This window comes from Pelobates fuscus, chromosome 5 (genome assembly GCF_036172605.1).
Source record: "Pelobates fuscus isolate aPelFus1 chromosome 5, aPelFus1.pri, whole genome shotgun sequence".
NCBI lineage: Eukaryota > Metazoa > Chordata > Amphibia > Anura > Pelobatidae > Pelobates > Pelobates fuscus.
In genome coordinates, this window is record NC_086321.1 from 268,391,468 (window position 1) to 268,414,688 (window position 23,221).

Sequence of the window (23,221 nt, forward strand, 5' to 3'; positions counted from 1 at the left end):
TAATGAAATATCATTAATTCCTCCATGGTCTTAAAGGGACACTTAAAGGGACAAATGCACCTTATTGTATTTGTTCTGGTGAGTAGAATCATTTCATTCAGGCTTCTTGCTGTAAACACTGTCTTTTCAGAGAAATGCACTATTTACATTACAGCCTAGATAACTTCACTGGCCACTCCTCAGATGGTTAATCGAGGTTGTCCATGGGGCAGTGCTGTACACAATTCAGTGTATCCACCCTCTGCATGTAAACACTAAACGTTCCTCATAGAGATGCATTGATTCAATACATCTCTATCAGGAGATGCTGATTCGCCATGGCTGTTTATGACTTGTGCTGGCTTTGCCCCTGATCTGCCTCCTTGACAGTCTGTCAGTTCTATTGGGAAGCATTGTGGTTGACTCAGAGATTCACTTCTGATGATGTCAGCCAAGCAGGCAGATCAGTGGAAGAGAATCGAGAGAGAGAGTAAGCGCTAAATAACCATAAGGCTGCAACCCTTAAAGGGAATCCCTCAAAAACCCTTCAAATGCAACAAGAATAGAAACAAAGATAAAGGTTGCGCGAAAATAAACCAATAAAATATAATAAAATGTATAATGAAAGTTAAATATAAAAGTCTTAGCTGAACAGATCTTCTTTAGATCAGATAGTCTATAAAGTGCTTGTTCAGGAACAATGTCCACGCTGTCCTTCCCCAGGGGGATCCAGTATTATGAAAAGATAAAACAGATAGAAAACCAAATAGTGTGGTATGTCCAATATGGTACAACAAATAATAAAAGAAGATGGTAATGCACTCACATGTATTAGAGCTATAGCTAGCTCTAGTATGGAAAGCGTACAGCGGTATGATCCCCGCTTATGGGATATGGTGCAGGCTTCTTCTTTCAGAGGTATGTTCAACATTCAAAAAAACATTCAACAAAAGAGACAACCAATAGTGCTCACTGGATAAAACAGTAGTAAATAAAATATATAAAAAGGTACTCACAAGAAAGGAGCAGGCAAACTGCTCCTTGACGACAGCATTGGTGGTATGATCCCCACCTCGGATTACTTGGAGTCCAGAATAGTAAAATGCCAGGTCAAAAAATGATAGAAAATATATATAAAGTATAATAAAAGATGATTGGCACAATAAAAGGTGACCAAAAAATCTTTAATGAATAAAATACACAGTATAAAATATCCACAAGCGCGTTTCGCCAACAGGGCTTCTTCAATATGGACTTTTATATTTAAATTTCATTATACATTTTATTATATTTTATTGGTCTATTTTGGCGCAACCTTTATCTTTGTTTCTAGATCAGTGGAAGAGGCAGCAGCTGCAGACTTGAATACAAGTAAGATTTTACTATATTTAGAAAGACAAGGGGGGTAGGGGGGAGCTAGATGGTGGTTTTAACACCATAGGGTGAAGAATACATGTTTGTGTTCCCCTATAGTGTTCCTTTAATAATTCGGGACACTTATTAGTATTTTTTTTTAATTATACGGACATGTTTTCTCAATGATATTAATCCTACATATTGTAAACACTTATGGCAGTCTCAGATTTTGTAATTTTTTTAATTATTTTTTTGTCAATCTTTGTTTTATTGAATTGTTTATATGAAATAAACAAGCAATAGTAAAACACCATAAGTATGCAATGAATAGATGTACAATTGGAGGTCTAAGCATTTTTCGGTAATAGAGCCATCTCTATTTATTTCCATCCTTCATCTCATTTCACTTCTAATGTTATTTTAAAACTTTGAGTCTCCGTGTCTTGTAATAAGATTACCAGATTTTAATAATTTTAAGAAACAACAGAGTATATGTAGTGACAAAAATTAGAAAACTATTAAAATCACACAAGGTATAAAAATGAATAATACTGGTCTGTGTAAATAAACCATAATAATAAAATAATGTACCAGGTTACAAGGATAGTCACAGAAGATATGTCCTTTTTTATTATTTCTTTTATTTGAATATGTTTCATATTTAAATAACAAACACATATGAGTTACATATACTATTTATGAAATATATTATTAAAATCTAGCAAATTATTCATCTTAGAAACGCATATACATAAATGACATGACATTCAATTCAGACATACACCATATATACCTGGATGGGCGCGAGAAGTTCCCCATTCATAATACTTGGGAAATCAATTTTTATATATAATTATCAACTTAAATGTGACTTTTAATAATGTTTTGCCATTTTTTTAAGAATACTGCTTTCTTGTCTGGCCTTAGCACTTGTCCAAAACAATCCCTGTTCCATACTACATTTTTTTTTTTTTTGTAAATCTTTCTTTTATTATGGCATATGCGTTATGGGGTACAAAAGAGAAAGAGGAGGCATTGTGGGGTAACATGAGTTAATAGTAGCAAGATGGTGTGCAATGCACCTCAAAGAAAGATTGTCATGTTTTTTTTTTTTGTGAAACAGTCATGTAAACAGAGTGATACAAGCTTGGTTGAGAAACAAAAGTAATAAAGATAGGCTTCATAGACAGGTCTGGTGTTCATGGCTAAACAAGATATAACAAAATGGTCTAAAGTGTGATAATGCTTATGCCTATACTTTAAATTGAAGCGTATATTAAACACGTTATGTTAAGGAGCAATCTAAAATAACGATTCCGTGAGTCACATTAACTAGGCTAAACATCGCTAACGCTGCGTTTGCTTAAGTTAGTGTTAGAAGTAGGTTACATGCTAAGCGGGGTTCAACCGCGAATATGTGTGACAATTCTGTCTAGGTACACGCTGGGTAACATATAGCAGGCCCCTTGTGAAAGTTAAATTAACTGTACAGGCTAGGTACACGTTATGACTACAGCTTTCATAATAAATCGCTTAAGTGAGTAATAACAGTCGCTGTAGGTTACTAGACATTTTGATTTTGGCAGGAGTCAACGCTTGCTCATCTACGCCTATCTGTTCCATTCAGGCGGTGCTTAGTTACATTTAAGGTAATACAATTACTTGCCGAACAGGCTGGGAGGCACGCAAACTAATAGGGGCTAGGCATAGGCTTAAAAAAGAGAAAAAAGACAACACCACTAAGACAAAATAGGAAGAACAGTGTGCAGGGTCTGTAAGGCATAGTGGCAGCAGGGTTGTGTAGCAGACCTGCAATTCAAATGCAGTCCAAGCATTAAGTAGCTCAGTCAATGCCCCGGGAGGGGGGGTTGCCAGCAGGTGGATGCTTCCAACCTGGTGTAAATAAACCAGTGGTGACAGATTATAGGAATGCAGGTTCGTTCTTGGGCTTGGGTCGTCCGCCAGTGTCACCTACTATTATACCAGTTCCAGTCCCGGGTCAGCCGACCCCGCACAAGGGCCAAGTGGGAGAGACAGTCTCTGCAACTGGGGAGGGCCAGAGCTCCGCTCCGGTTTGATCGCGTGCTGCAAGAAGCTGTACTGTGGCCTGGTAGGTTTCTGTGTTCCAGGATTTCAGAGCATAGGCTTGCTGGTCAAAGGTGCTGCATATGTTGGCCCCCACGGTCAGGGGATCGCCTCCGGTGGCAATAGGTTGCGGACATGTGGCGCCCGCCTGCCGGCCCCAGGCTTTCGTGAATGCCTGCACCTTTAATCCACCAACTCGGTAACTCTGTGAGGCCGGGTTGATCCTCTGTCGGGCGCCGTGTAGAGCTTGGGTGTTTCGCCACCGCCTGCGGTGGCTTGCTCTTCGGCGGTGTGGTCGGTGCCTGGGAGGGTTGCTCCTATTGGTCCTCGGCCCGGGAAGGCTTGTGGGGCGGCCATTGCCAGTTGCCGCTTTATTGTACAGGGGTTTCTGGGCGGTCGTGCGTTGTATGGTAGTCCCTGTCCACTGTCCCCTTTGGGGGTGGTATGAGAAGTATGTTTGCTTGGTCAACTTCGTTGGTGGGCCATATTTACGTGGGTTGGGGATGTGGTGGGAGTTAATGCCCTGTGGGATCCCCTTCTCCCTCTTACCCACTTGTGGTTGCATGTTCTTCTGCTCCCCAATTGCTGTCCACATATGTTCCGCTAGCTTCTCCCAGAATCGGGTGAAGTGTTCATCTATGCGTTGTAGCATGCCATCCAGTATAGCGCTCCCGTCTAGACTAAGCTGTTGCGTGGTTCTGATGGTAAGTGCGTCCACCATGTTGCGAGGGCTCACTGGACGACCAGCGACCCTAGATGTAGCCGACAGCAGTCTGTGCGGTAGGTGAGGTGCACTGGTGCGGACCGAGATAACCCCCGTCGGTCCAGGGGGGGGGGAGGTGTTCCCCGAGGTGACCAGCCACAATTAGTGAGTCCGGGGAGCGGCCGTCTCCCCAGGCCTCTTCCACGTGTAGGCCGCAAACCTCTTTTCAGCAACGATTTGGTCGGGAGAGGTACCGTCCGATGCAGCAGCCTCTCCAGGGTCGTGTGGGATAGGTTGCGGTAGACAAATGTCGCTTATTGGGGCTGGATTACCCCGGATTGTGACCCCAGATGCAGGAGCCCTAGTCAGGCACGTCTGGTCTGCTAAGCGGTTAGGCTCCGCCCCCCCATACTACATTTAAATAGTATCTGTTCTCTTAGCTGTGGCCATTGAATTTCATCTGTTTTACCCCATTGTCTAGCTATTAATATTTTAGTAGCAACAACAACAAAATGAAATATCAGCAGGGATTTTTTTTTTATTTAGCATCAGCCACTTTAAATGTAATAAAGCAATTTTTCAAGTTTAATGTCAATAATAATATTACCGATCAATTGTAGTTTTTCAAAAACCAATTTCCACATTGGTTTTATTATGTGACAGTCCCACCAAATATGGATATAATCCCCCTCTGCTTTCCCACATCTCCAACATTTGGAATTGTGGGCATGTCAGAATCTTACCAACCTAGTAGGTACATAATACCAAAATTGTATGAGCTTAAATTGGTTTTCCAAGATATTAGTACAGTGGATTGATTCGTTATATCTTTTCAATGCCTCAAGCCATTCATCTGAATTCATTTCTATATGCAGCATTTTACACAATTTTTCCCTGGTTTCCTTATAATTATTATCATATTTTAAACTTAAGCAGCTATAAGCTTTAGGCATTTTTTTTGTTAATTTATGTCTTTCAAATATTTCTTCTAATTTATTTTTCATCAGGATTATTACCCTTGTATATAGGGGCTTCTAGAACATGTTTAACCCTTAAATAAGAGAAGATTTCTCTACTATTCAAACCAAATTCCTGTGTTAGCTGTTGAAAACTCTTAATTAAATTGTCTATAAACAGTTGCTTAATGTTAAGTATCCCTGCTTTCCTCCAACCTTCTACATTTAAATCTTGTACATTAAGCTCTATGACATTAATATTTAAGTTGTACAGTATCTGCTTCTGTATTCCTAAGATTTTCTTATTTGCCACCATGCATTAAATAAATTCTCTAGGACAGATCGGCGGGGGGAGGGGCGATGACGTGACGACGCACGCCGGTCACGTCCCGCGGAAGGTGAGGGGAAAAGCCGCGAAAAAGATAAGGAAGCCGCGAGGTACCTGAGGCCGAGGGTCTATGGCGGCAGTTGGCGGTAGCTGGCGACGGATGAGTGGACACGCGGCTGACAGTGTCCAGATAGCACAGGAGAGTCTCCGGTGGCATAGAGATCCAGGACAGTGAAGACTGAAGTTAGTGTCAATGCAGTAAAGGGGAACGAATGTGCAGATACACGTGGTGGACGGACAGACGAGCAATTCGGAACATCCAGTACGGCAGCAAGCCTAAAAAATGGCATAAATAACAGGCAGAAGACAATCTAACTGCAAGTTTATAAAAAGCATATAAACAAGCTGAATAATGTCTGCATAATCAACAGAAAACTATTTTATCCCTTTCACGGGCATATTGAACGTAAACTTGGTAAATACTGGATATATACAGATATATAGACTTACTGAAAACTCCACCAATAGGAGTGTGCAAAGGTTGTGCAAAGGTTTCAAATTAATTTCAGTTGATATATACTGATATATAGACCTAAGGAAAAGTCCATTAATAGGAGCGTGGAAAAGGCTCCAAATTAATCCTGGTTGTGAGACTCGTTCCCACTGGAGATATGTGTCTAACCTATTATTATTATTGAAAACTCCGTTAACAGGAGCGTGCAAAGGTTCCAAACGAATTTTGGCTGAGAGAGTTATCTCTTCTGGATAAGCGTGCTTAACTTAATTGTTATCCATAAAATAGCTAAGACGGAAAAAAAAAAAATGGAATAACACAGAATATATGGAATAGTATGGAATATCGTTAAGTCCCATGTACACGTTCAAAATAGACATTCAAGAGGGAAAATTACTATTTTGTAAATGGCCTGGAGCTATCTGGAGAGCTGTGGGTTAATTGGATAAAATTATATATATTTTTTTTCTTTCTAAATGCTCTAAAAGCTCTAAAGTTCACTTGTTGAATGTTAAGATGTTAAGAACGAATGTTAAGATAACTGGAGCTTAAGAATAAAACGCCAGAGAACAATTGAAAGCCGTGGAACGCCGTGAGACCCTAGTCCCTGAACTCAAGATACCGGACACAATCAAGCGAAAGAAAGACGGAACAATCAAATAAAAAACTCTTTTTTTTTTTTTTTTTTTTTATATATACTCAACTCGAAAAAAAAAAAAAACTCGACCAAAGAAATGAAAAAAGACTTTCAAACTATTTCTCACCCCAAGATAAGGAGAAGGCAGAAAGAAGAAATAGTATAAATGGAGCAGCCCAACCCATAATGCAATCTATAATACAAACAAACCCCGAGCATGAAATATCGGACTCTCTAAGTAAAGACGCTGGCCTGATTGGAAAAGATCTCTTGAATGAATGCTTACAAGCGCAACTAGAAAATATAAAGAAAGAGATACACCTAATGATGGGGGATTTTAAAACAGAGATAGCCAAAATAATGGGCAGAATAAATCTAATGGAAGACAAAATGGATCATATAAAACTACAACAAGGTTTAAATGAAGAAAGAATTATACAGATGGAAAAAAAAATGGCGGTAATGGAAGCCAAGATTTCAGATAACGAAGATAGAGCAAGGAGAAACAACATCAGAATAAGAGGAATCCAAGAAGAAGTGACTTCAGGAGGACTTGACGAATTCCTAAAAGAGTTTTGTAAATTTTTGGGGGTCCAGCAGAACAATAGCCAATTTTGTATGGAAAGAATACATAGAATCCCAAACCCAAGCAATATTCCAGCCCAGCATCCAAGAGACGTCATTGCAGCTTTAAACTCATATAGACTTAAACAAGAAATTATGAGGGCAATGAGATCCAAGTCCCTACAGGACTCTAAATATGAATCCATCAAAATATTTAACGACCTATCTAGAAGTACCAGAATGGCTAGGAAAAATTTTACATCTTGCACCGTTAAATTGAGAGAAATGGGAATTAAGTATATTTGGTTGTTCCCAGTTGGATTAAGATTCACGTATGGAGAAAAAGTGGAAATGTTTAGAGAAGTTCAGAGTTTGCAAAAATGGATTCAGGAAACCTTTAAATAATAGATGTATGGGTCTACATTAGACTTCCCCCTCCCCCTCCCCATGAATAGGGGTCGGGAAGAGGTAACTCTGAGTAGCCCTATAAAGGTTTTTTTTTTTTTTTTTTTGTGTGTCTTTCCCCCTATATTGTTTTCCTTTGAAGAGAGAGTATGGTTGGTAACATTGATAAGCAGTCTATACAAAGACGCGTTTTGAAACAAAGAATAAGGAAATTAGGAAAGTAGGGTAGCTAATATAATTTTTTCTATAGAAATTAACACGAGGTGAATTGAACTGAGATAAATACAATTAGAGAAACAGAAAATCATATGGTTAAATAATTCACACAAACATTAAAGAATATATAGAAAGAAAGGAAATAGAGAGGAAGAGGATGAGTAAGACAAAGGGGGTTAGAAGTGAAGGAATATAAGATACTTTTGAATATCACACAAATAAATGATAGTAGTTCCAGGTAAAAAGAAGTCAAATTCAAGAGAGGGGAGCACTTGAGCACTGAAAAATAGATATTATTAGTATAAATAGTAAGGAACAAGGATAGGGAAATTAAATAAATAATAAACAGAGAGAGTTTAATACACTTTAAGTAAATAATATTGGACATGAGCACTAAAGATAAATAATACAGGGGAAAAGACAGAGGAGAGAGAAGGAATTTTGGTAAAGAATGTAAAGCAACTTTTTTTTTTTTAACTTTTTTTTTTTTTTTTTTCTCATATTATTATCTCCGCTTGAATTCAGGGTAACTCGCAGATTTCTTACATGTTTGATAGAATTGTTAGTATATCCCATCACCTAACCATATAGGGTGGTTAATTTGTAAATTTCTTCCCTCCTGATATACAGGGGGAAGGAACGCAGGGATATTTATGGCTCCTATGGGAAAGGAACCATTTATTTTAATGTTAAATGTAGGGGTGCAATGTCTTGTATGTTATGTTATTTTTTGGTTGTCCAGACTGAGGGGAAAGGGGTCAGATAGAATTAAGGTATGCTTAGAATAGCATCTCTCAATGTAAGGGGGTTAAATACACCGCAGAAAAGAGTTATCCTTACCGATTTTATTAGGAAAGAGTCAATACATATATGTGGAATACAAGAGTCACACTGGTTAAAAAATGACAAAGATAGGTTTAGCTCAAAAGAGTTCCCACATATTTTTAGATCCTCTATGCCCAAGAACAAGAAAAGAGGAGTAGCAATTATAATTTCTGCGAAGATAGATTTTAAGTTAATTCACCAAGTTTCAGATGACGAAGGAAGGACTCTCATAATAATTGGAGAGATAAACAATCAGAGATACACAATTGTAAATCTATATGCCCCCAATAAAGCTCCCATAAGGTTTTTAAATAAACTGGTGAATAAAGTCGAAAAAATTAAACAAGGGAAAATAATATATATGGGAGACTTCAACTGTATACTAGACCCCGATATGGACAGAAATAAATTAAAAACAAATGAGAACAAGAGACAGTTAGAACAATCCTCCCAAAAATTTAACGAGGTAATTAAAAAGGCAGGTCTTATGGATATTTGGCGTATATGGCATCCTATGGAAAGGGATTATACTTGCTTTTCCTTCCCGCATCAGGTATATTCAAGAATAGATTACATATTGACAGAAATAAATATTGTTAGAAGGGTCAAGAAAATTCTGATCACTAATATCCCATGGTCAGATCATAATGCTCTAATTTTGGAAATCAAAGAAGAATTTGCCAAAACTAGATCTAACTGGAGATTGAATGAATATTTGTTAAAAAAAAAACAAAATGTGGACACAATACAAAAGGCTATAGAAGACTATTTCAGAGAAAATAATAATTCTGAGATGTCCTTATCTACGCTCTGGTGTGCGTTTAAATGCACAATCAGGGGAAGCTTTATAAAAATGGGCACAGAGGGAAAAAAAAGAAACTTACAAAACTTGGCACAACTTTATATAGATCATGATAGATTGGAAAAACAGAATAAAAAAAAAATATCGTTTGAAACAAGTAAAGAATTAAAAAAAATAAAGGAGAGTATTAATAATATATTGATAAACAAATCAAACCTTGCGTTAGAACGTTTAAGAAGAAACTGGTATTATAAAGGGAATAAAGCGGATAAACTACTAACAAATAGATTAAAAAAGGAAAAAATTAAAAAAATTATTTCTAAAATAAAAATAAACGGAGAAGAAGTAGTCCTGTCACCAGAGAAGATCGGTAACGCATTTCAAAAATATTACGCAGAACTATATAATCTACCCGGGGGAAACAGTACTGATGATATTTCCAAATTCTTTACAGAACTCAAACTCCCGTGTATAACAGAGGCTGAACTGGAAGTATTAAATGAACCTGTCTTACAAAATGAAGTAGAATCTGCAATTAAAAAATTAAAATCAAAAAAAGCACCAGGACCTGACGGGTTTAGTAACTGCTTTTATAGAACCTTTAGGGGTAATATAATAGAACCTCTTACCAAACTATTTAATGACTTTATGTCATACGGAAATATCCCCAGCGAATTGTTAAAAGCCCACATAGTTCCAATTCCAAAGCCTGGGAAAAATTTGGAATTAGTAATAAATTATAGACCTATTTCATTACTTAACAGCGATATTAAAATCTACTCTTCTGTTCTAGCAGACAGGTTATCTAACGTAATAACTAGTATTATTCATCAAGATCAGGTGGGGTTTATATCCAGTAGAGCCCCAACTTCTAATATTAGGAGATTGATAGATGTGGCAGATTTGGCAACCAGACACAAGATCCCCCTCCTTGCCCTGTCATTAGATGCCGAAAAGGCCTTTGACAGGGTAAGGTGGGAGTTTCTGGAGAAAGCCCTATCTGGCTTCGGAATTCAAGGTAATATCACCAGGGCTATCATGGCTTTATATACAACTCCAACGGCTAGGGTAGTGGGAAGCGGATTTTCTTCCGAATGGTTCCAGTTAACAAATGGAACAAGACAGGGTTGTCCCCTGTCCCCACTATTATACCTGATTAGTCTTGAACCATTAGCACACAAAATCAGAGCGGATGACTCTATAAAAGGAATAGAACTAGAGAAGGAATCATTAAAGCTTACAATGTATGCAGACGATGTGGTACTTACTCTGAGAAACCCCGTGAAATCCATGGAAAAGGTCATGGATTCCATAGAGGAATATTCATTCTATTCAGGATATAAATTAAACTTAAGCAAGTCTACAGCACTTTCATTCAATCTCACGTTGAATATTAAACAAAAGTTATTTGACAAATTCGGATTTAATTGTGAAAAAAAAACCATGGAAGTTTTGGGCATAGAAATTACTAATGAACCGAATAATATGATGGAACAAAATTTTTTAAGACTAATGAAAGATACAGCAAAAACCCTGAATAATTGGAAGGGAATTGAAGTATCATGGTGGGGGAGAATAAATATTATAAAATTCTATATATACCCAAAGTGGGTGTATCTCTTCCGCATGCTACCCCTTTACTGTTCAGAAAGCTGGCTATCTTTAGTACAATCAATTATTAATAAATTTATTTGGGGTCAAAAACATCCTAGATTAAGTAGAAACCATTCAAAATTAAAGATAAAATCGGGTGGACTGGGAATCCCACAATTAAACCATACTTGGAGAGTTTGTAACATAGCACAAGCAATAATAACCCAATCTGATTTAGCAAAAGAACAAATTTGGTTTAAAATGGAACAGAGTTTACTTAACGATGAAATAAAGGAGGATATATATTCTCTTTTCTGGAAGACAGACCATAGAAAAAACCTTAGACAGGGTAATTATGATAAGGGCTTGATCCTAAACAATTTAATCCCCATATGGTATAAATTAAGAAAAGATCTAGACTTACAAGACAAACTGCTTACTAGCATTGATTTTAGACAGCTGCAAAAAAATATAATGGATCTAAACATCCAGAGCTGGATCAATGCAGGGGTTAACAAAATCAACAATATAATAGATAATGGTAAGATAAAAGATTTTAATACTTTAACAGACGAATATAAGCTACAAGCTAAAGAGATATTTACCTATATGAGAATAAAGGGGTATCTTAAAGAGCACTTAATAAAAAATTATTCAGCAAAACATTTAATACTGGAACAATTATTAAAAGACCATACTATTATTAAAAAGTTAGTCTCAAAGTGTTTTAATTTAATCGAAAATGACCCGGAAGAAATTATTGGTCTAGTGATATCAAAATGGGAGAAGGAAATAGACAATAACATAAGTTACGATGACTGGATGAAAGCACTGAATTTGACCATAAAAAATGTACACTGTCTGAACTTAGTGGAACTCCAATACAAAATCATGAATAGATGGTATTTAACGCCAGATAAACTTGCTAAAATGTACCCGGATGCATCGGATAAATGCTGGCGCTGCGGGGAACATAAGGCAGGAATGCTACATATATGGTGGGAATGTGGTGAGATAAAAAGATTTTGGGATATGGTAACTATGAATATTGAATCATGGACAGGAATTAAGGTCGACAGGAAACCACAGTTATTTCTGTTACAATTATATATGTCTCAGAATTTGGATCAATATGTTGTCCTGATAATCCATACACTGTTAGCAGTTAAAATATCAATTGCTAGGAAATGGAAAGCCAGAGAAATCCCAATATGGGAGGAAGTAAAATCACAATTAATCTATCAGTTGAAAATGGAGATAGGGATAGTTAAAGATAGTTAAAGATAGTGAAAGTACTTTGAAAAACTGGCTAGGTATCATACAGGAAAATTAGTCTACAGATAAACCCTGCTTACATTTGATATAAAGATAGCTTGATGCTATAATAGGAATGTAAAATTACTAAATTAAAATCTAATCTGCCTCAAGAGAGCCCTCAGTCTGGACTTTTTGTTTATTGTTTATCTTTGTTAATGTATAGTCAATGTTTTGTATGTTCGATATGTATACACTTGAATTTTTTTATCACGTAATTGCAATATGAGAAAATGGTAATGCATATTATGCTGTATATGTTTTATATAATAAGAAAAAGAATAAAATATTAAAAAAGTAAAAAAATAAATAAATTCTCTAGGACAAAGCTGCTGACTTTTGGACTTATATTTTTATCATAAAAACTATCCCAGATAGCATTATAGGGCTACTTGTAACCCAACAGCTGTTTATCAATTTTGTATCATATTTCAGATTCTATATTTTGGTTCTTGTGTCATATAAATGTCCTATAATATTAGCTTGATAGTAATCTCTTACCAGAGGAAAACCTGGGCCATCTTTTTTAATTGATACGGTTTAATTTCTATTCATTTGGTCTTTAAGTTCCTCTTGAGCAACGGGAAAATCTCTTATTTCCTTATTGAGTCTAATCTTTTGAGCAAGAATTTCTATAGTTAAAATGTAAATTAATGGTGATAAAGGGAATCCTTGTCGTGTCCCATTACTTAATCGGAACCAGTCTGCACTTGTATTCTGTCCCAAAGTTCTAGCAGTAGGATTGCTGTATAATGCCTTTATAACCTTAAGAAAAAAAAACTTAAATCCAAAATCCTCTAGAGTTGTAAATAAAAAAGACCGGTAAACACGGTTGAAGGCTTTTTCGGCATGCTTTTAAAACAAATTCACCCTTCTTGTTTCTAGCTGCATCTATAATGTTGATAATCTGCCTAATGTTATTCACATAACTTTTCTCCGGTACAAAGCCGATTAGGAATTATATAGGCAATTACTTCTTTTAATCTAGCAGCCAAAACTGATGATAGTATTTTAACACCCATGTTAATTAATGATTTTGGCCAGTAGCATAATACTGAGGTAGGATCTTTATCTGGTTTAGGTATTGGTAATATATTTGCCTGTAGTAATTCTAGAGGCATATCAGTATTTTTGATCATATAATCCAACAGTCTTATCATTTCTGGTACTATTTGATTTTTTAGAATTTTAAAAAAGGTACCTGTGAATACGTCTGGGCTGGACATTTTATTTATTTTCAATCCATCTATGGTTTTATTAATTTCTGAATCTTGAATTAGGTCATTTAATAAGTTCTGCTTTTCCTCTGGGACTTGTCTTATATTTAGGTTTTGTGAATATTTTTTTCATTTGTTCCTGCCCTTCCAAAATCGGTAAATTATATAGCTATAATATTTATTATAGCTATAATATTTATTAAATGCCTGGCCTATCTGATGAACTATCTTTTTTATTCTAGAAAGAAGACACAACGCCCAGTGAACGTCAAGAAAATCCTACACTGGAGTTGGTAAGGTTGCAGGGTATAAGGGCATAACCCAGAGAATATGATATGAGAAAAGGAAAAGAGACTGAAAAGGGATTACAGAGAGGTCCTCCCAATTATCAGTCCCTATACCCCAAAAAAAGATTTGTTCATAATTTATGGCAGAAAGTTGCCAGTGTAGAACATAAATGAAATATATGAAAAATAATACATTTTATTAACCCCGCTTAGGGAAAAGAAAATAATAAACAACAAATATTAGTGATAAAAGTGTATATACAGTGAAAGAGTATAAAAAAATAGGAATCATCTGTTATGTACTAAATATACAACACACCCTAAAAGCACAGCTCCTAAAAATGGTTGCTGAGATAGAAGTGTAGATTGTTGTTTGTAGTATGATTGCGAAAACATGGCGAAAACATGGCTCCATAGACCTATCACTGGCACTTTCCAATGCGGGCCCTGTGTCGCCTGCAAATATATAAAACGGGATTCCAAGAAAGTGTCTGATAGTGAGAATAAACAGGTCCTTAACATTGCATCATTTTTTAACTGTAATACCTCAGGTCTGGTATATCTACTCACCTGCGAATGTGATTGCAAATAGGTGGGTAAAACTTTCCGTCCTTTTAAAGAAGGGATAAAAGAACATGTCAGGTCACCCAAACTTACTATTGAAACCCTTTTCTATCTTTTTTATTCTGTTTATCTCTTGTTTTTTCTTTATTTTATTAATTAGGAATTTATTACCTTGATTGTTTTTAACATACCATGTTAGTTTAAATTTTTCTAGATTTCTATTTATTCTGTCAATTTTAAGTCTGTTTATTTTCGTTATGAGTTCATGCATTTATTTAGCTCTTTCTTTACTTGGTGACTGCTGGTTTAATTTATCTATTTGGTAGAACCTAATTAATAATGTTGACATATAACTATCTCTTTCTTTTCTATTTTCTAATTTAGCCAGTTTAATCAGGTGTCCTCTTATGACCGCTTTATATGCACACCACTTATTACAACTAGCCGAGTCTTGATTTTCATGAAAGAAATAGCTTGTCATGGTTTTAAAACTATATTTTAATTTCCATTCATTTGGTGTTTTTGTTCTATTTGCATCTATTTCCTAAACTAATACATTATAGTCAGATCAACTTACTGTTTGTATATATATCTTTTATATTTTTTCTTACATTAAATAGTTAGTAATTGCTAAATCAATACAAGCGTAGGAACAGTGCGTAAAGGAAAAATGAGTATACTCCTTCTCGATAGGTTGGGAAACTCTCCAAGCATCATATTGCATTGATTTATTTAAGATTGAAGAAAAGCCCTAGCTTTACTACATAAAGAGTCATCTATATTTACTTATCTATATATCCTTCTTTTCTAACCTTCTTATCCTTCTTATCTATCATTACATCTGGTATGCAATTATAACCACCCGCTCATTTTTCAACTTTATCCACTATATTTTGGGGGGGGGGGGGAAATTGACCCATATTCGGTCCATAGACATTCACCAGCATGTACAAAATCTTGTCTAATTTACAAATGAGTATAATATATCTTGCCTGGGAATCAATTTCTTGATGAATGGATTCAAATTCTATTTCTCTATTAATCCAAATGGCCACCCCTCTTCTTTTACCTGCTTGTGATGGAGCATTAATTAAGTGGGCTATGTGTTTCCCCGTGAAAGATTGCCTCTCCGATTTTTCCAGTGGGTTTCTGAATGAAGCATAGTTGAACTTTTTTCTTTTTCAATAAGTTCAATAAATGCTGCTCATTTTTGTGGCTTATTCAGGCCTTGATCATTTAAGGAAAGCATTCTAACCATCTTTTATTGACCTTAATGCAATTTCAGGGAACTCGCACCATCCATCCAGGTAACAACCATGAAAGAGAAAAAAAATATTTACACAACATTATAGTTCTTTTAATGAACCTACTTTTCCCTTTATATCTGCATGTATACATCTATATTGCATGCACAATAGAAATTAAGCCATTGAAGAATAGAAATCATATGACTACCCTCATTATGTGGCTAACAACCAAAATAGGAGGATGCGGACATACACATAAGAATACCTTATCTTATTAAAAGTTATTTTAAGCTGCAAACAAGATAATCTATCTTGTGTTTTTCAATTAAAAAACGATAGGGAGAAAAAAAAAGGAATTCTTATCTTAATCTACAATGAAGTGTACTTTAGATTAAACACCATATTCTTAATTATATGCATAATGCCTAATTGTGCATATAATGCACAACTAATGCATTATTGTGGGTTACATCCTCTAATTAGAATATCCTCTAATTCCTAATATATCTATTCACCCTATCACTCTTAATTCATTCAATATTTTACTACTGTGCCGTGATCCATTACTCCATATTCCTTTTTAATTAATATTAATATTACTCTCTGTAGTGTGATTATTTACAATAGTATTGTGAAATTGTATCTGTGATTAAATCAAAATTTAAAATGTTGTACATTATTATATGTTGCACTAACGTATGCTTCTAATAGCCTAAAAATATGCATGCAACATTTGCAAAAACTTAATTTCGTACATTTATATGTGATTCATTATTAATCATCCATTATGACCCTGTTTCTGTCAATAAATCACGCCTATTCGATTGTGTACTACTCACTTCGATTGTGTACTACTCACTATCTAAAAATGTTATATAAATTATGTTAAATAATACATATATTATTTCACTGTTGTATTATCCCATATTATTATTTAACTTATATTGACTTAAAAGTAGACAAACAATCACCTTTACTTTAGTGATCCTATAACAAACTGTACACACTTCAAGAAAAAAAGGAAGAAAAACAAAAAAAAAATGAAAAAATACACCTTTTCTTTGCAAAAAATGTTTAAACCTTAATATTTATCCCCTCTCCCCATCCTTTATATATCCACTGAAATGTATTTTATATTTTCAGCTTTTAACCAATTTAGCGCTGTATCAGAGTCATAGAAACCTTCATCTCTATTTTCATGCATTATAATCAATTTAGTGGGATAGCCCCATTTATATTTGATCATAACTTTTCTGATCAAAATGTGTGCAGAAAAATTGTTGTACTTTTTGTGTTAATTGTGATATTTCTTTTTTAATTTCATTAGTATTTCTCTGTATTTCAGTTATAATTTTCTCAGTCGATTGTTATAAGCTTTTTTCATTTTTTGGAAATATTAAAATATAAAAAATTATATAATATATAAAAATATATCAATATATCAAAATAATATAAAAATATAAAAATTTAGCATAGTATTAACTCTTATATGAAATCATTTGGAAAAAGTATACAACAATATTAAATCGAGGTCTTATTTTGTGCGTAAATATGTAGCACACTTGGGTTTCTTCATAAATAATGTTAATAATTTCCTCATGTTGATGTGTCAGCTCCAGGCTGCTGCTGCTTTTTACGAAAATGCATATTAGAATATACAATTACTATTAAATAACTATTAATGCTTCTACTATTGGATTTCAAATGAAGCATGATGACTCTCTGACACATACAATTTTATATAACAGGTATTTGCCATGTTATCCTTATATGAAGTGGTGAAAGTAAAAAAAAAAAAGCCAGTGTCCAGGTCTAGTTTAAAAAAAAATATGTATTTTGTTATTGTAATTGTTGCTTTTTCTCTTATTATTTACTTAATGTGAGGACTTACTGTGATTGTGGAGATTAACTTTATATCTGTATTTTCTTCTTACTTATAACAGATTGTGAATTCTATATAACGTTGTACCTAGAACAAAAGCTTCCAAAAACTGATGAATTATGGGCAACCACAGTTCCAGTGGTCAAGATGAGGAGACTACAGACTGGTCAGGATTATTTGTTTATTATGCATAAGCAGGGAACATGGGCATGTCAATAATGCTATGGGCCTGCTGTTATATACCATTACTTAACGTGTAAGGTATCTGACCAATTTATTGCATGCTTAGCATAATGTTTAATATGTTAATCATTAATTTGTTTAGTTTTGTAAATATGACTGATATAATTATGTTTCTTTGCAGGGATGTACCAGAAAATGCAACCTGTGAAAATAAAGTAGACGTGGGTCTGATCATACATTATTCACTTATCCCCTCGGTAAGTATGTGATAAGTCATCTTGAAAAATTATAGTTACCGGGCATACCCTACGTCCTAGATTAAAGAGGATCTGTTGAGGATAAAAACGTTCTTATTTTATGTCTCTTCCACCCCTGAGGCCTTCTTCCTCATACCTAGCACGATGATGCTGAACACTGATAATTCTTTTCACAGAGAAGTACGTATTGAGGTAATTCTGAAAATCTTCCAATCCAATACTTCTCACAGAGATGCAGAGAGGCCTGTTAAGCATGAGTGTCAAACTGTCAATCATTTGCTCCTCCAAATGCAGCTCTATGTGAGCACTCACTTCTACTTTGAATGGTAGTTCAAAGCAAGTGAGGCAAGAAAACTACTGTCTGTCTGCGTGACAGATGGGGTAATTTCTCAAATTTAATTTTTAACATAAGCTTGAGGCAAAAAGGAAGTTATCCCCTAAAACACTTCAGTAAGCTGAAGTGCTTTAAGGGACTGCAAAGTAGTTTTAACCCCAACTGTTATTCCTGTGGCGCAATTTTGCGAAAGGCCTTATATCTCATTATAAACATATAGTAACCTGCCAATCTATTTTAATTTGCACATTTTAAAGCAGCTCTGTCTCTTCTTATTTCATAAAGATACACTGATCAGGCACAACATTAAAACCACCTGCCTAATATCGTGTAGGTTCCTTTGGTGCTGCCAAAACAGCTCTGATGCGTTGAGGCATGGACTGCCCAAAACCTCTAAATGTGTCCTGTGGTATCTGGCACCAGACTTTAGTAGAAGATCCTTTAAATCCTGCAAGTTGTGAGGTGGCACCTCCATGGATTGAGATCTGGAGAATTTGGAGGCCAAGACAACATCTTTAACTTTTTATCATGTTCCTCACTCCATTCCTGAACAGACTTTGCAGGGTGTATAAGCCTGCTGAAAGAGGCCACTGCCATCAGGGAACGCCATTACCATAAAGTGTTGTATGCGGTGTGCAACAATCTCTGGATAGGTGGTAGGTGTCAAATTAGAATTTACATGAATGTCACCAGCCAAGGTCTTTAAGCAGAACATTGCCCACAGCATACCTCCACCAGCCTGCCTTCTTCCCATAGTGCACCCTGCGTCATCTCTTCTTCAGGTAAACAATGCACATACGCCAGGCCATCCACCTGATCTAAAACAAAATTCAATTCATTAGCCCAGGCGACCATCTTCCATTGGTCCATGGTCCAGCTCTGATGTACACATCCATTGAAGGCACTTTATGTGGCGGACAGCGGTCATCATGGACACTCTGACAAGACTGATGCTACATAGCCCAATACACAGCAAACTGCGATGCGCTGTGTGTTCTGACACCTTTCTACCATGGCCAGCATTATGTTTTTAAACAATTGAGATACATTAGCTCTTCTGTGTGATAGGTTAGCTTTTGCTCCCTATGTGCATCAATGAGCATTGTCGCAAAATACAATACAGTCCCAAGACATACAATAAAAAACAAAGAAAAATTTTAATTGCATACTATCCAAAATCCCTATGCTAGATTATAGATTTTAGTATCTATAAATGGCCATTTAAGTGTAAGCTCACCTGCCACGTCAAGGCAAACCTCTATAGTGAGTCCTATACTAACATTTCACCTAGCTGTCCTCAGCTATAAGGTAAAAATCTCTGAGACAAAGAGCAGTATTTTTCTAAACCCCTGCACACTTATTAACCATTATTAGGAAACAAAGGTAAGTAATCCTACCTTTGACTGAATCCTACAACCAGTGGAACCTAAACAAAGATGTCCCCTCGTATGGTTTTTGCAAAACATGAAAAGACCCTGGAAAGTGACAGATCCTCTTTAATTAACAATTGCTCTTCTTAATTTCACGTTTAAATAATTTTTTGCTTAGCATACTGTGTTTGGTATTAACCATAGCATAATACTAGTGGATAGAATAAGCCCCGCTCCAAGGACGCACCTCAAGTAGGGAGCGCTTCCAACCGTGGCATACTAAGTTAACACGCTTCCTGCAGAGATGCTCCCGTTCAGCTGAACGCTGCTGGAGGAAGTCTTGCACCTTGTTAGACTTTCTACAGTATAAATTTGTCTTGCATTCCAACAGCACAGCCCTCACCCTTGCATAACAGTCCTACTTTTCTTCTCTCATTAGTTCATACTCCCACAATCATCCTAGTCATCTCTTTAATACTTTTAAGTCTCTTCTTCACCCTGCTTTGGCCACCCCACAAACTGATCTTTTAGCTAATAGCTGTTACTTTACTGACAAGATTAAACAGTTAAGGAATTAATTCTCTCCCCTTCTCCGGTCTCTATCTAAATCTTACTTGGACAATACCATCCCTAACCTCCAAGACTTATCTCCAGCTATTGAACAGGAGGGGGCTGTGCTTTTCCTTTCCTCTCATCCCACCACGTATCCGCTTGATCCCATTCCATCCCACCTCATACGATCTCGAGCCCCTTGTCCGGTGCAATCGTTAACGCACATCTTCAACTGCTCTCTTTCTTCTGATGTTGTCCCAGCTCCCCTTAAACATGCTACTGTTGTAACTGTCCTCAAAAAGCCATCTCTTGATCCTACCTCCCCTTCCAACTATCGTACCATATCCCTGCTCCCTTTCTCCTCAAAGCTTTTGGAAAGACTTGTCTTTACCCGTCTGACTTGCTTCCTCAATTCCAACTCTCCCCTTGACCCTATTCAGTCTGGATTCTGCCCTCTCCACTCCACAGAGACTGCTCTGACTAGAGTTACAAATAATCTAATTGCAGCTAAATCCAAAGGCTACTACTCCATACTAATTCTTCTTGACCTCTCTGTTGCCTTTGACAGTGTTGATCATGACCTCCTTCTCCTAATTCTTTAATCTCTTAGTCTCTGTGACACAACCCTCTCATGGTTCTCCTGCTATCTCTCCCAATGCTCTTTCAGTGTCTCTTTTTCAAATGACACCTCCTCTCCTCATTCTGTCTCAGTCTGAGTCCCTCAAGGTTCAGTTCTTGGTCCCCTTTTGTTCTCTCTCTATACTGCCCCTCTTGGCAAACTCATTAATCCATTTGGATTCCACTACCACCTGTCGCTCCTCTCACACGTCAACCCTCTGTCGATCATTACACTGGCTTCCTGTACCCTACAGGTGTCAATTTAAAATACTAACCCTTACCTATAAAGCTCTAACCAACTCTAGCCCCTCTTACATTCCTTCACTGATTCATAGGTATGCCCCCTTTCGGTCTCTCTGCTCTACTGGTGACCTTCTCCTGTCTGCTGCTCACACCCTTACTGCAAATTCATGCCTGCAAGACTTCTCACGGGCGGCTGCTTTCCTTTGGAACAGCCTGCCTACCCCTGTCAGACTCTCCCCTACTCTTCAATCTTCAAAACCCATATTTTCAGGACTTCTTATGGCCTCAAAGAGTACCTCCACCAATCGATGCTCCTAGTGTTTGCCGAGGACTCCAAGCACTCCAACCGACACCATCAGCACTGCAGACTTATCCCATCCCCCAAGCATGAGCCAAGGCTTCAAGAAAGGGTCAAGCAGGTCTGTTTAATGAGCACACTCAAGCAACAGCACTCATGCAGCAAAACAACTCCTCCTCAGAGGAAAACAAAATGACAGTTAAAAGACAGACAGTGTTTGAAAATATGACAGTTATTAAGGGTTTAAACTGGTGTTCTAAGAGGGGGGGGGGAAATAAAACAGTCAAACTAAGTCCATAAAACAGGGGTTTTCTTCACACTCTGCATCCGAAGTGCATAGCAAAACTGAAGATCCTTTGTCAGAGCATTTAAAGGGCCAGAACCAGTCTAATAAAGTCCACTATGCCCAAATAACGTATTTAAAGGGCAAAATCTTCCAGGGGCCATAGTCGCAGGGCAGGAGGCTGGCAATTAGTCCTCTCCAAGTGGTGAAGGGCACTTCGTCACACATCTTCCCATTGGGAGGGAGACTAACCAGGTACCTGGCCTTCTGTCGGTCAGTACCTGAGTTAGTCGAGTGGCCCACCCACAATAAACAGTTAACAGAGTAGCCCACCCACAATACACCATTACTGCCCCTGGTGATTTCCAGTGTCCGGCTCTGTCCTGTATGTCCCAGGTTGCTGAGGGGAACTAGTGGGCAGAGGCCAACAGCGCTCTGTCCAGATGCCAGCTCATTTGCTGGAAGGCGGTCAGTGGAGGCTAACATCTTCCCCACTAAACCCAGTACCGGGTTAGGGGATGGCTGTGGAGGGCAGGGGTCGCCTACCTCCTCCTCCTGGTACTCCTGCTGCTGCTGGGGAGCGAGACCGGTTGTCTCCTCTCCCTGAAGCTCACACTGCCGCTGGGGAGAGAGCCTGGTTGCCTCCTCTCCCTGGGGCTCCAACTGCAGTTGGGGATCTGGGCCAGCTGCCCAGCATCCCTGTAGGGCCGGTTGAGAGACCTCGGCCCCATCTCCACCTGCCACTTGAGGCTCCTCCCAGTGCCAGTCTATGAGATCCACCAGGACTTGGGAATAAGGACCACCTGCCTCCTCTCTCTGTAGCTCTGGCTGTAACTGGGGATCTGGACCGGCTGCCCAGCATCCCTGTAGGGCCGGTAGAGAGACCTCGGTCCCATCTCCACCTGCCATTTGAGGTTCCTCCCAGTGCCAGTCTATGAGGTCCCCCAGGACGTGGGAATAAGGACCACCTGCCTCCTCTGCCGGTAGCTTCAGGTGCAGTTGGGGATCTGGGCCGACTGCCCAGCATCCCTGTGGGGCCGGTAGAGGGACCTTGGTCCCATCTCCACCTGCCTGTTGGGGTTCCTCATAGGACCAGTCTATGAGGTCCCCTACTTCGGGTACCTCCGGCTGCCTCCTTTCGTTGGAGGCTTCTTTTCCTCGCTTTAGCCAGCAGGAATTCTTGGTCCCTCTTTGCTTCTCTTTCGACAGTTACCTGGTTCCAGATCGCCTGGTATCAATGGACACATCAGGGCCATACCAGGCCACTCGCTGCCTCACCTCGGCCAGAAAATCTTCGCAAGAGTCAGAGTATGCCATACTTGCTTGCTTCAAGTCAATGGACACCTCTGCTTCCAGGGCCGCTGCACTCATGCTAGCGTTGCCCTCACTATGATCAACACATTACCGGTGTCTCTGAGCTGCTTCTCCTCGCACTAGGACGCCATCCCACCGCTATCACCAAAATGTGACGGACCCGCTGGCACTCCGATCGAGTACCTCCGCCAATCGATGCTCCTAGTGCTTGCCAAGGACTCCAAGCACTCCAACCGACACTATCAGCACTGTAGACTTATCCCATCCCCCAAGCATGAGCCAAGGCTTCAAGAAA

At 37.8% G+C, this 23,221-nt stretch overlaps 1 protein-coding gene across 1 annotated transcript in view; it reads left to right on the forward strand.

Moving 5' to 3' along the window:
* The window catches only part of LOC134612809 (stimulated by retinoic acid gene 6 protein-like), a 218,338-nt gene that overhangs the window by 38,936 nt on the left and 156,181 nt on the right, over nucleotides 1-23,221 (forward strand). The window contains exons 2-3 of the mRNA XM_063457254.1: nucleotides 17,536-17,640; nucleotides 17,839-17,914. Of these exons, the coding sequence (XP_063313324.1) occupies nucleotides 17,594-17,640; nucleotides 17,839-17,914 (123 nt within the window). The 5' untranslated portion in view covers nucleotides 17,536-17,593. The remainder of the gene's footprint in view (nucleotides 1-17,535; nucleotides 17,641-17,838; nucleotides 17,915-23,221) is intronic.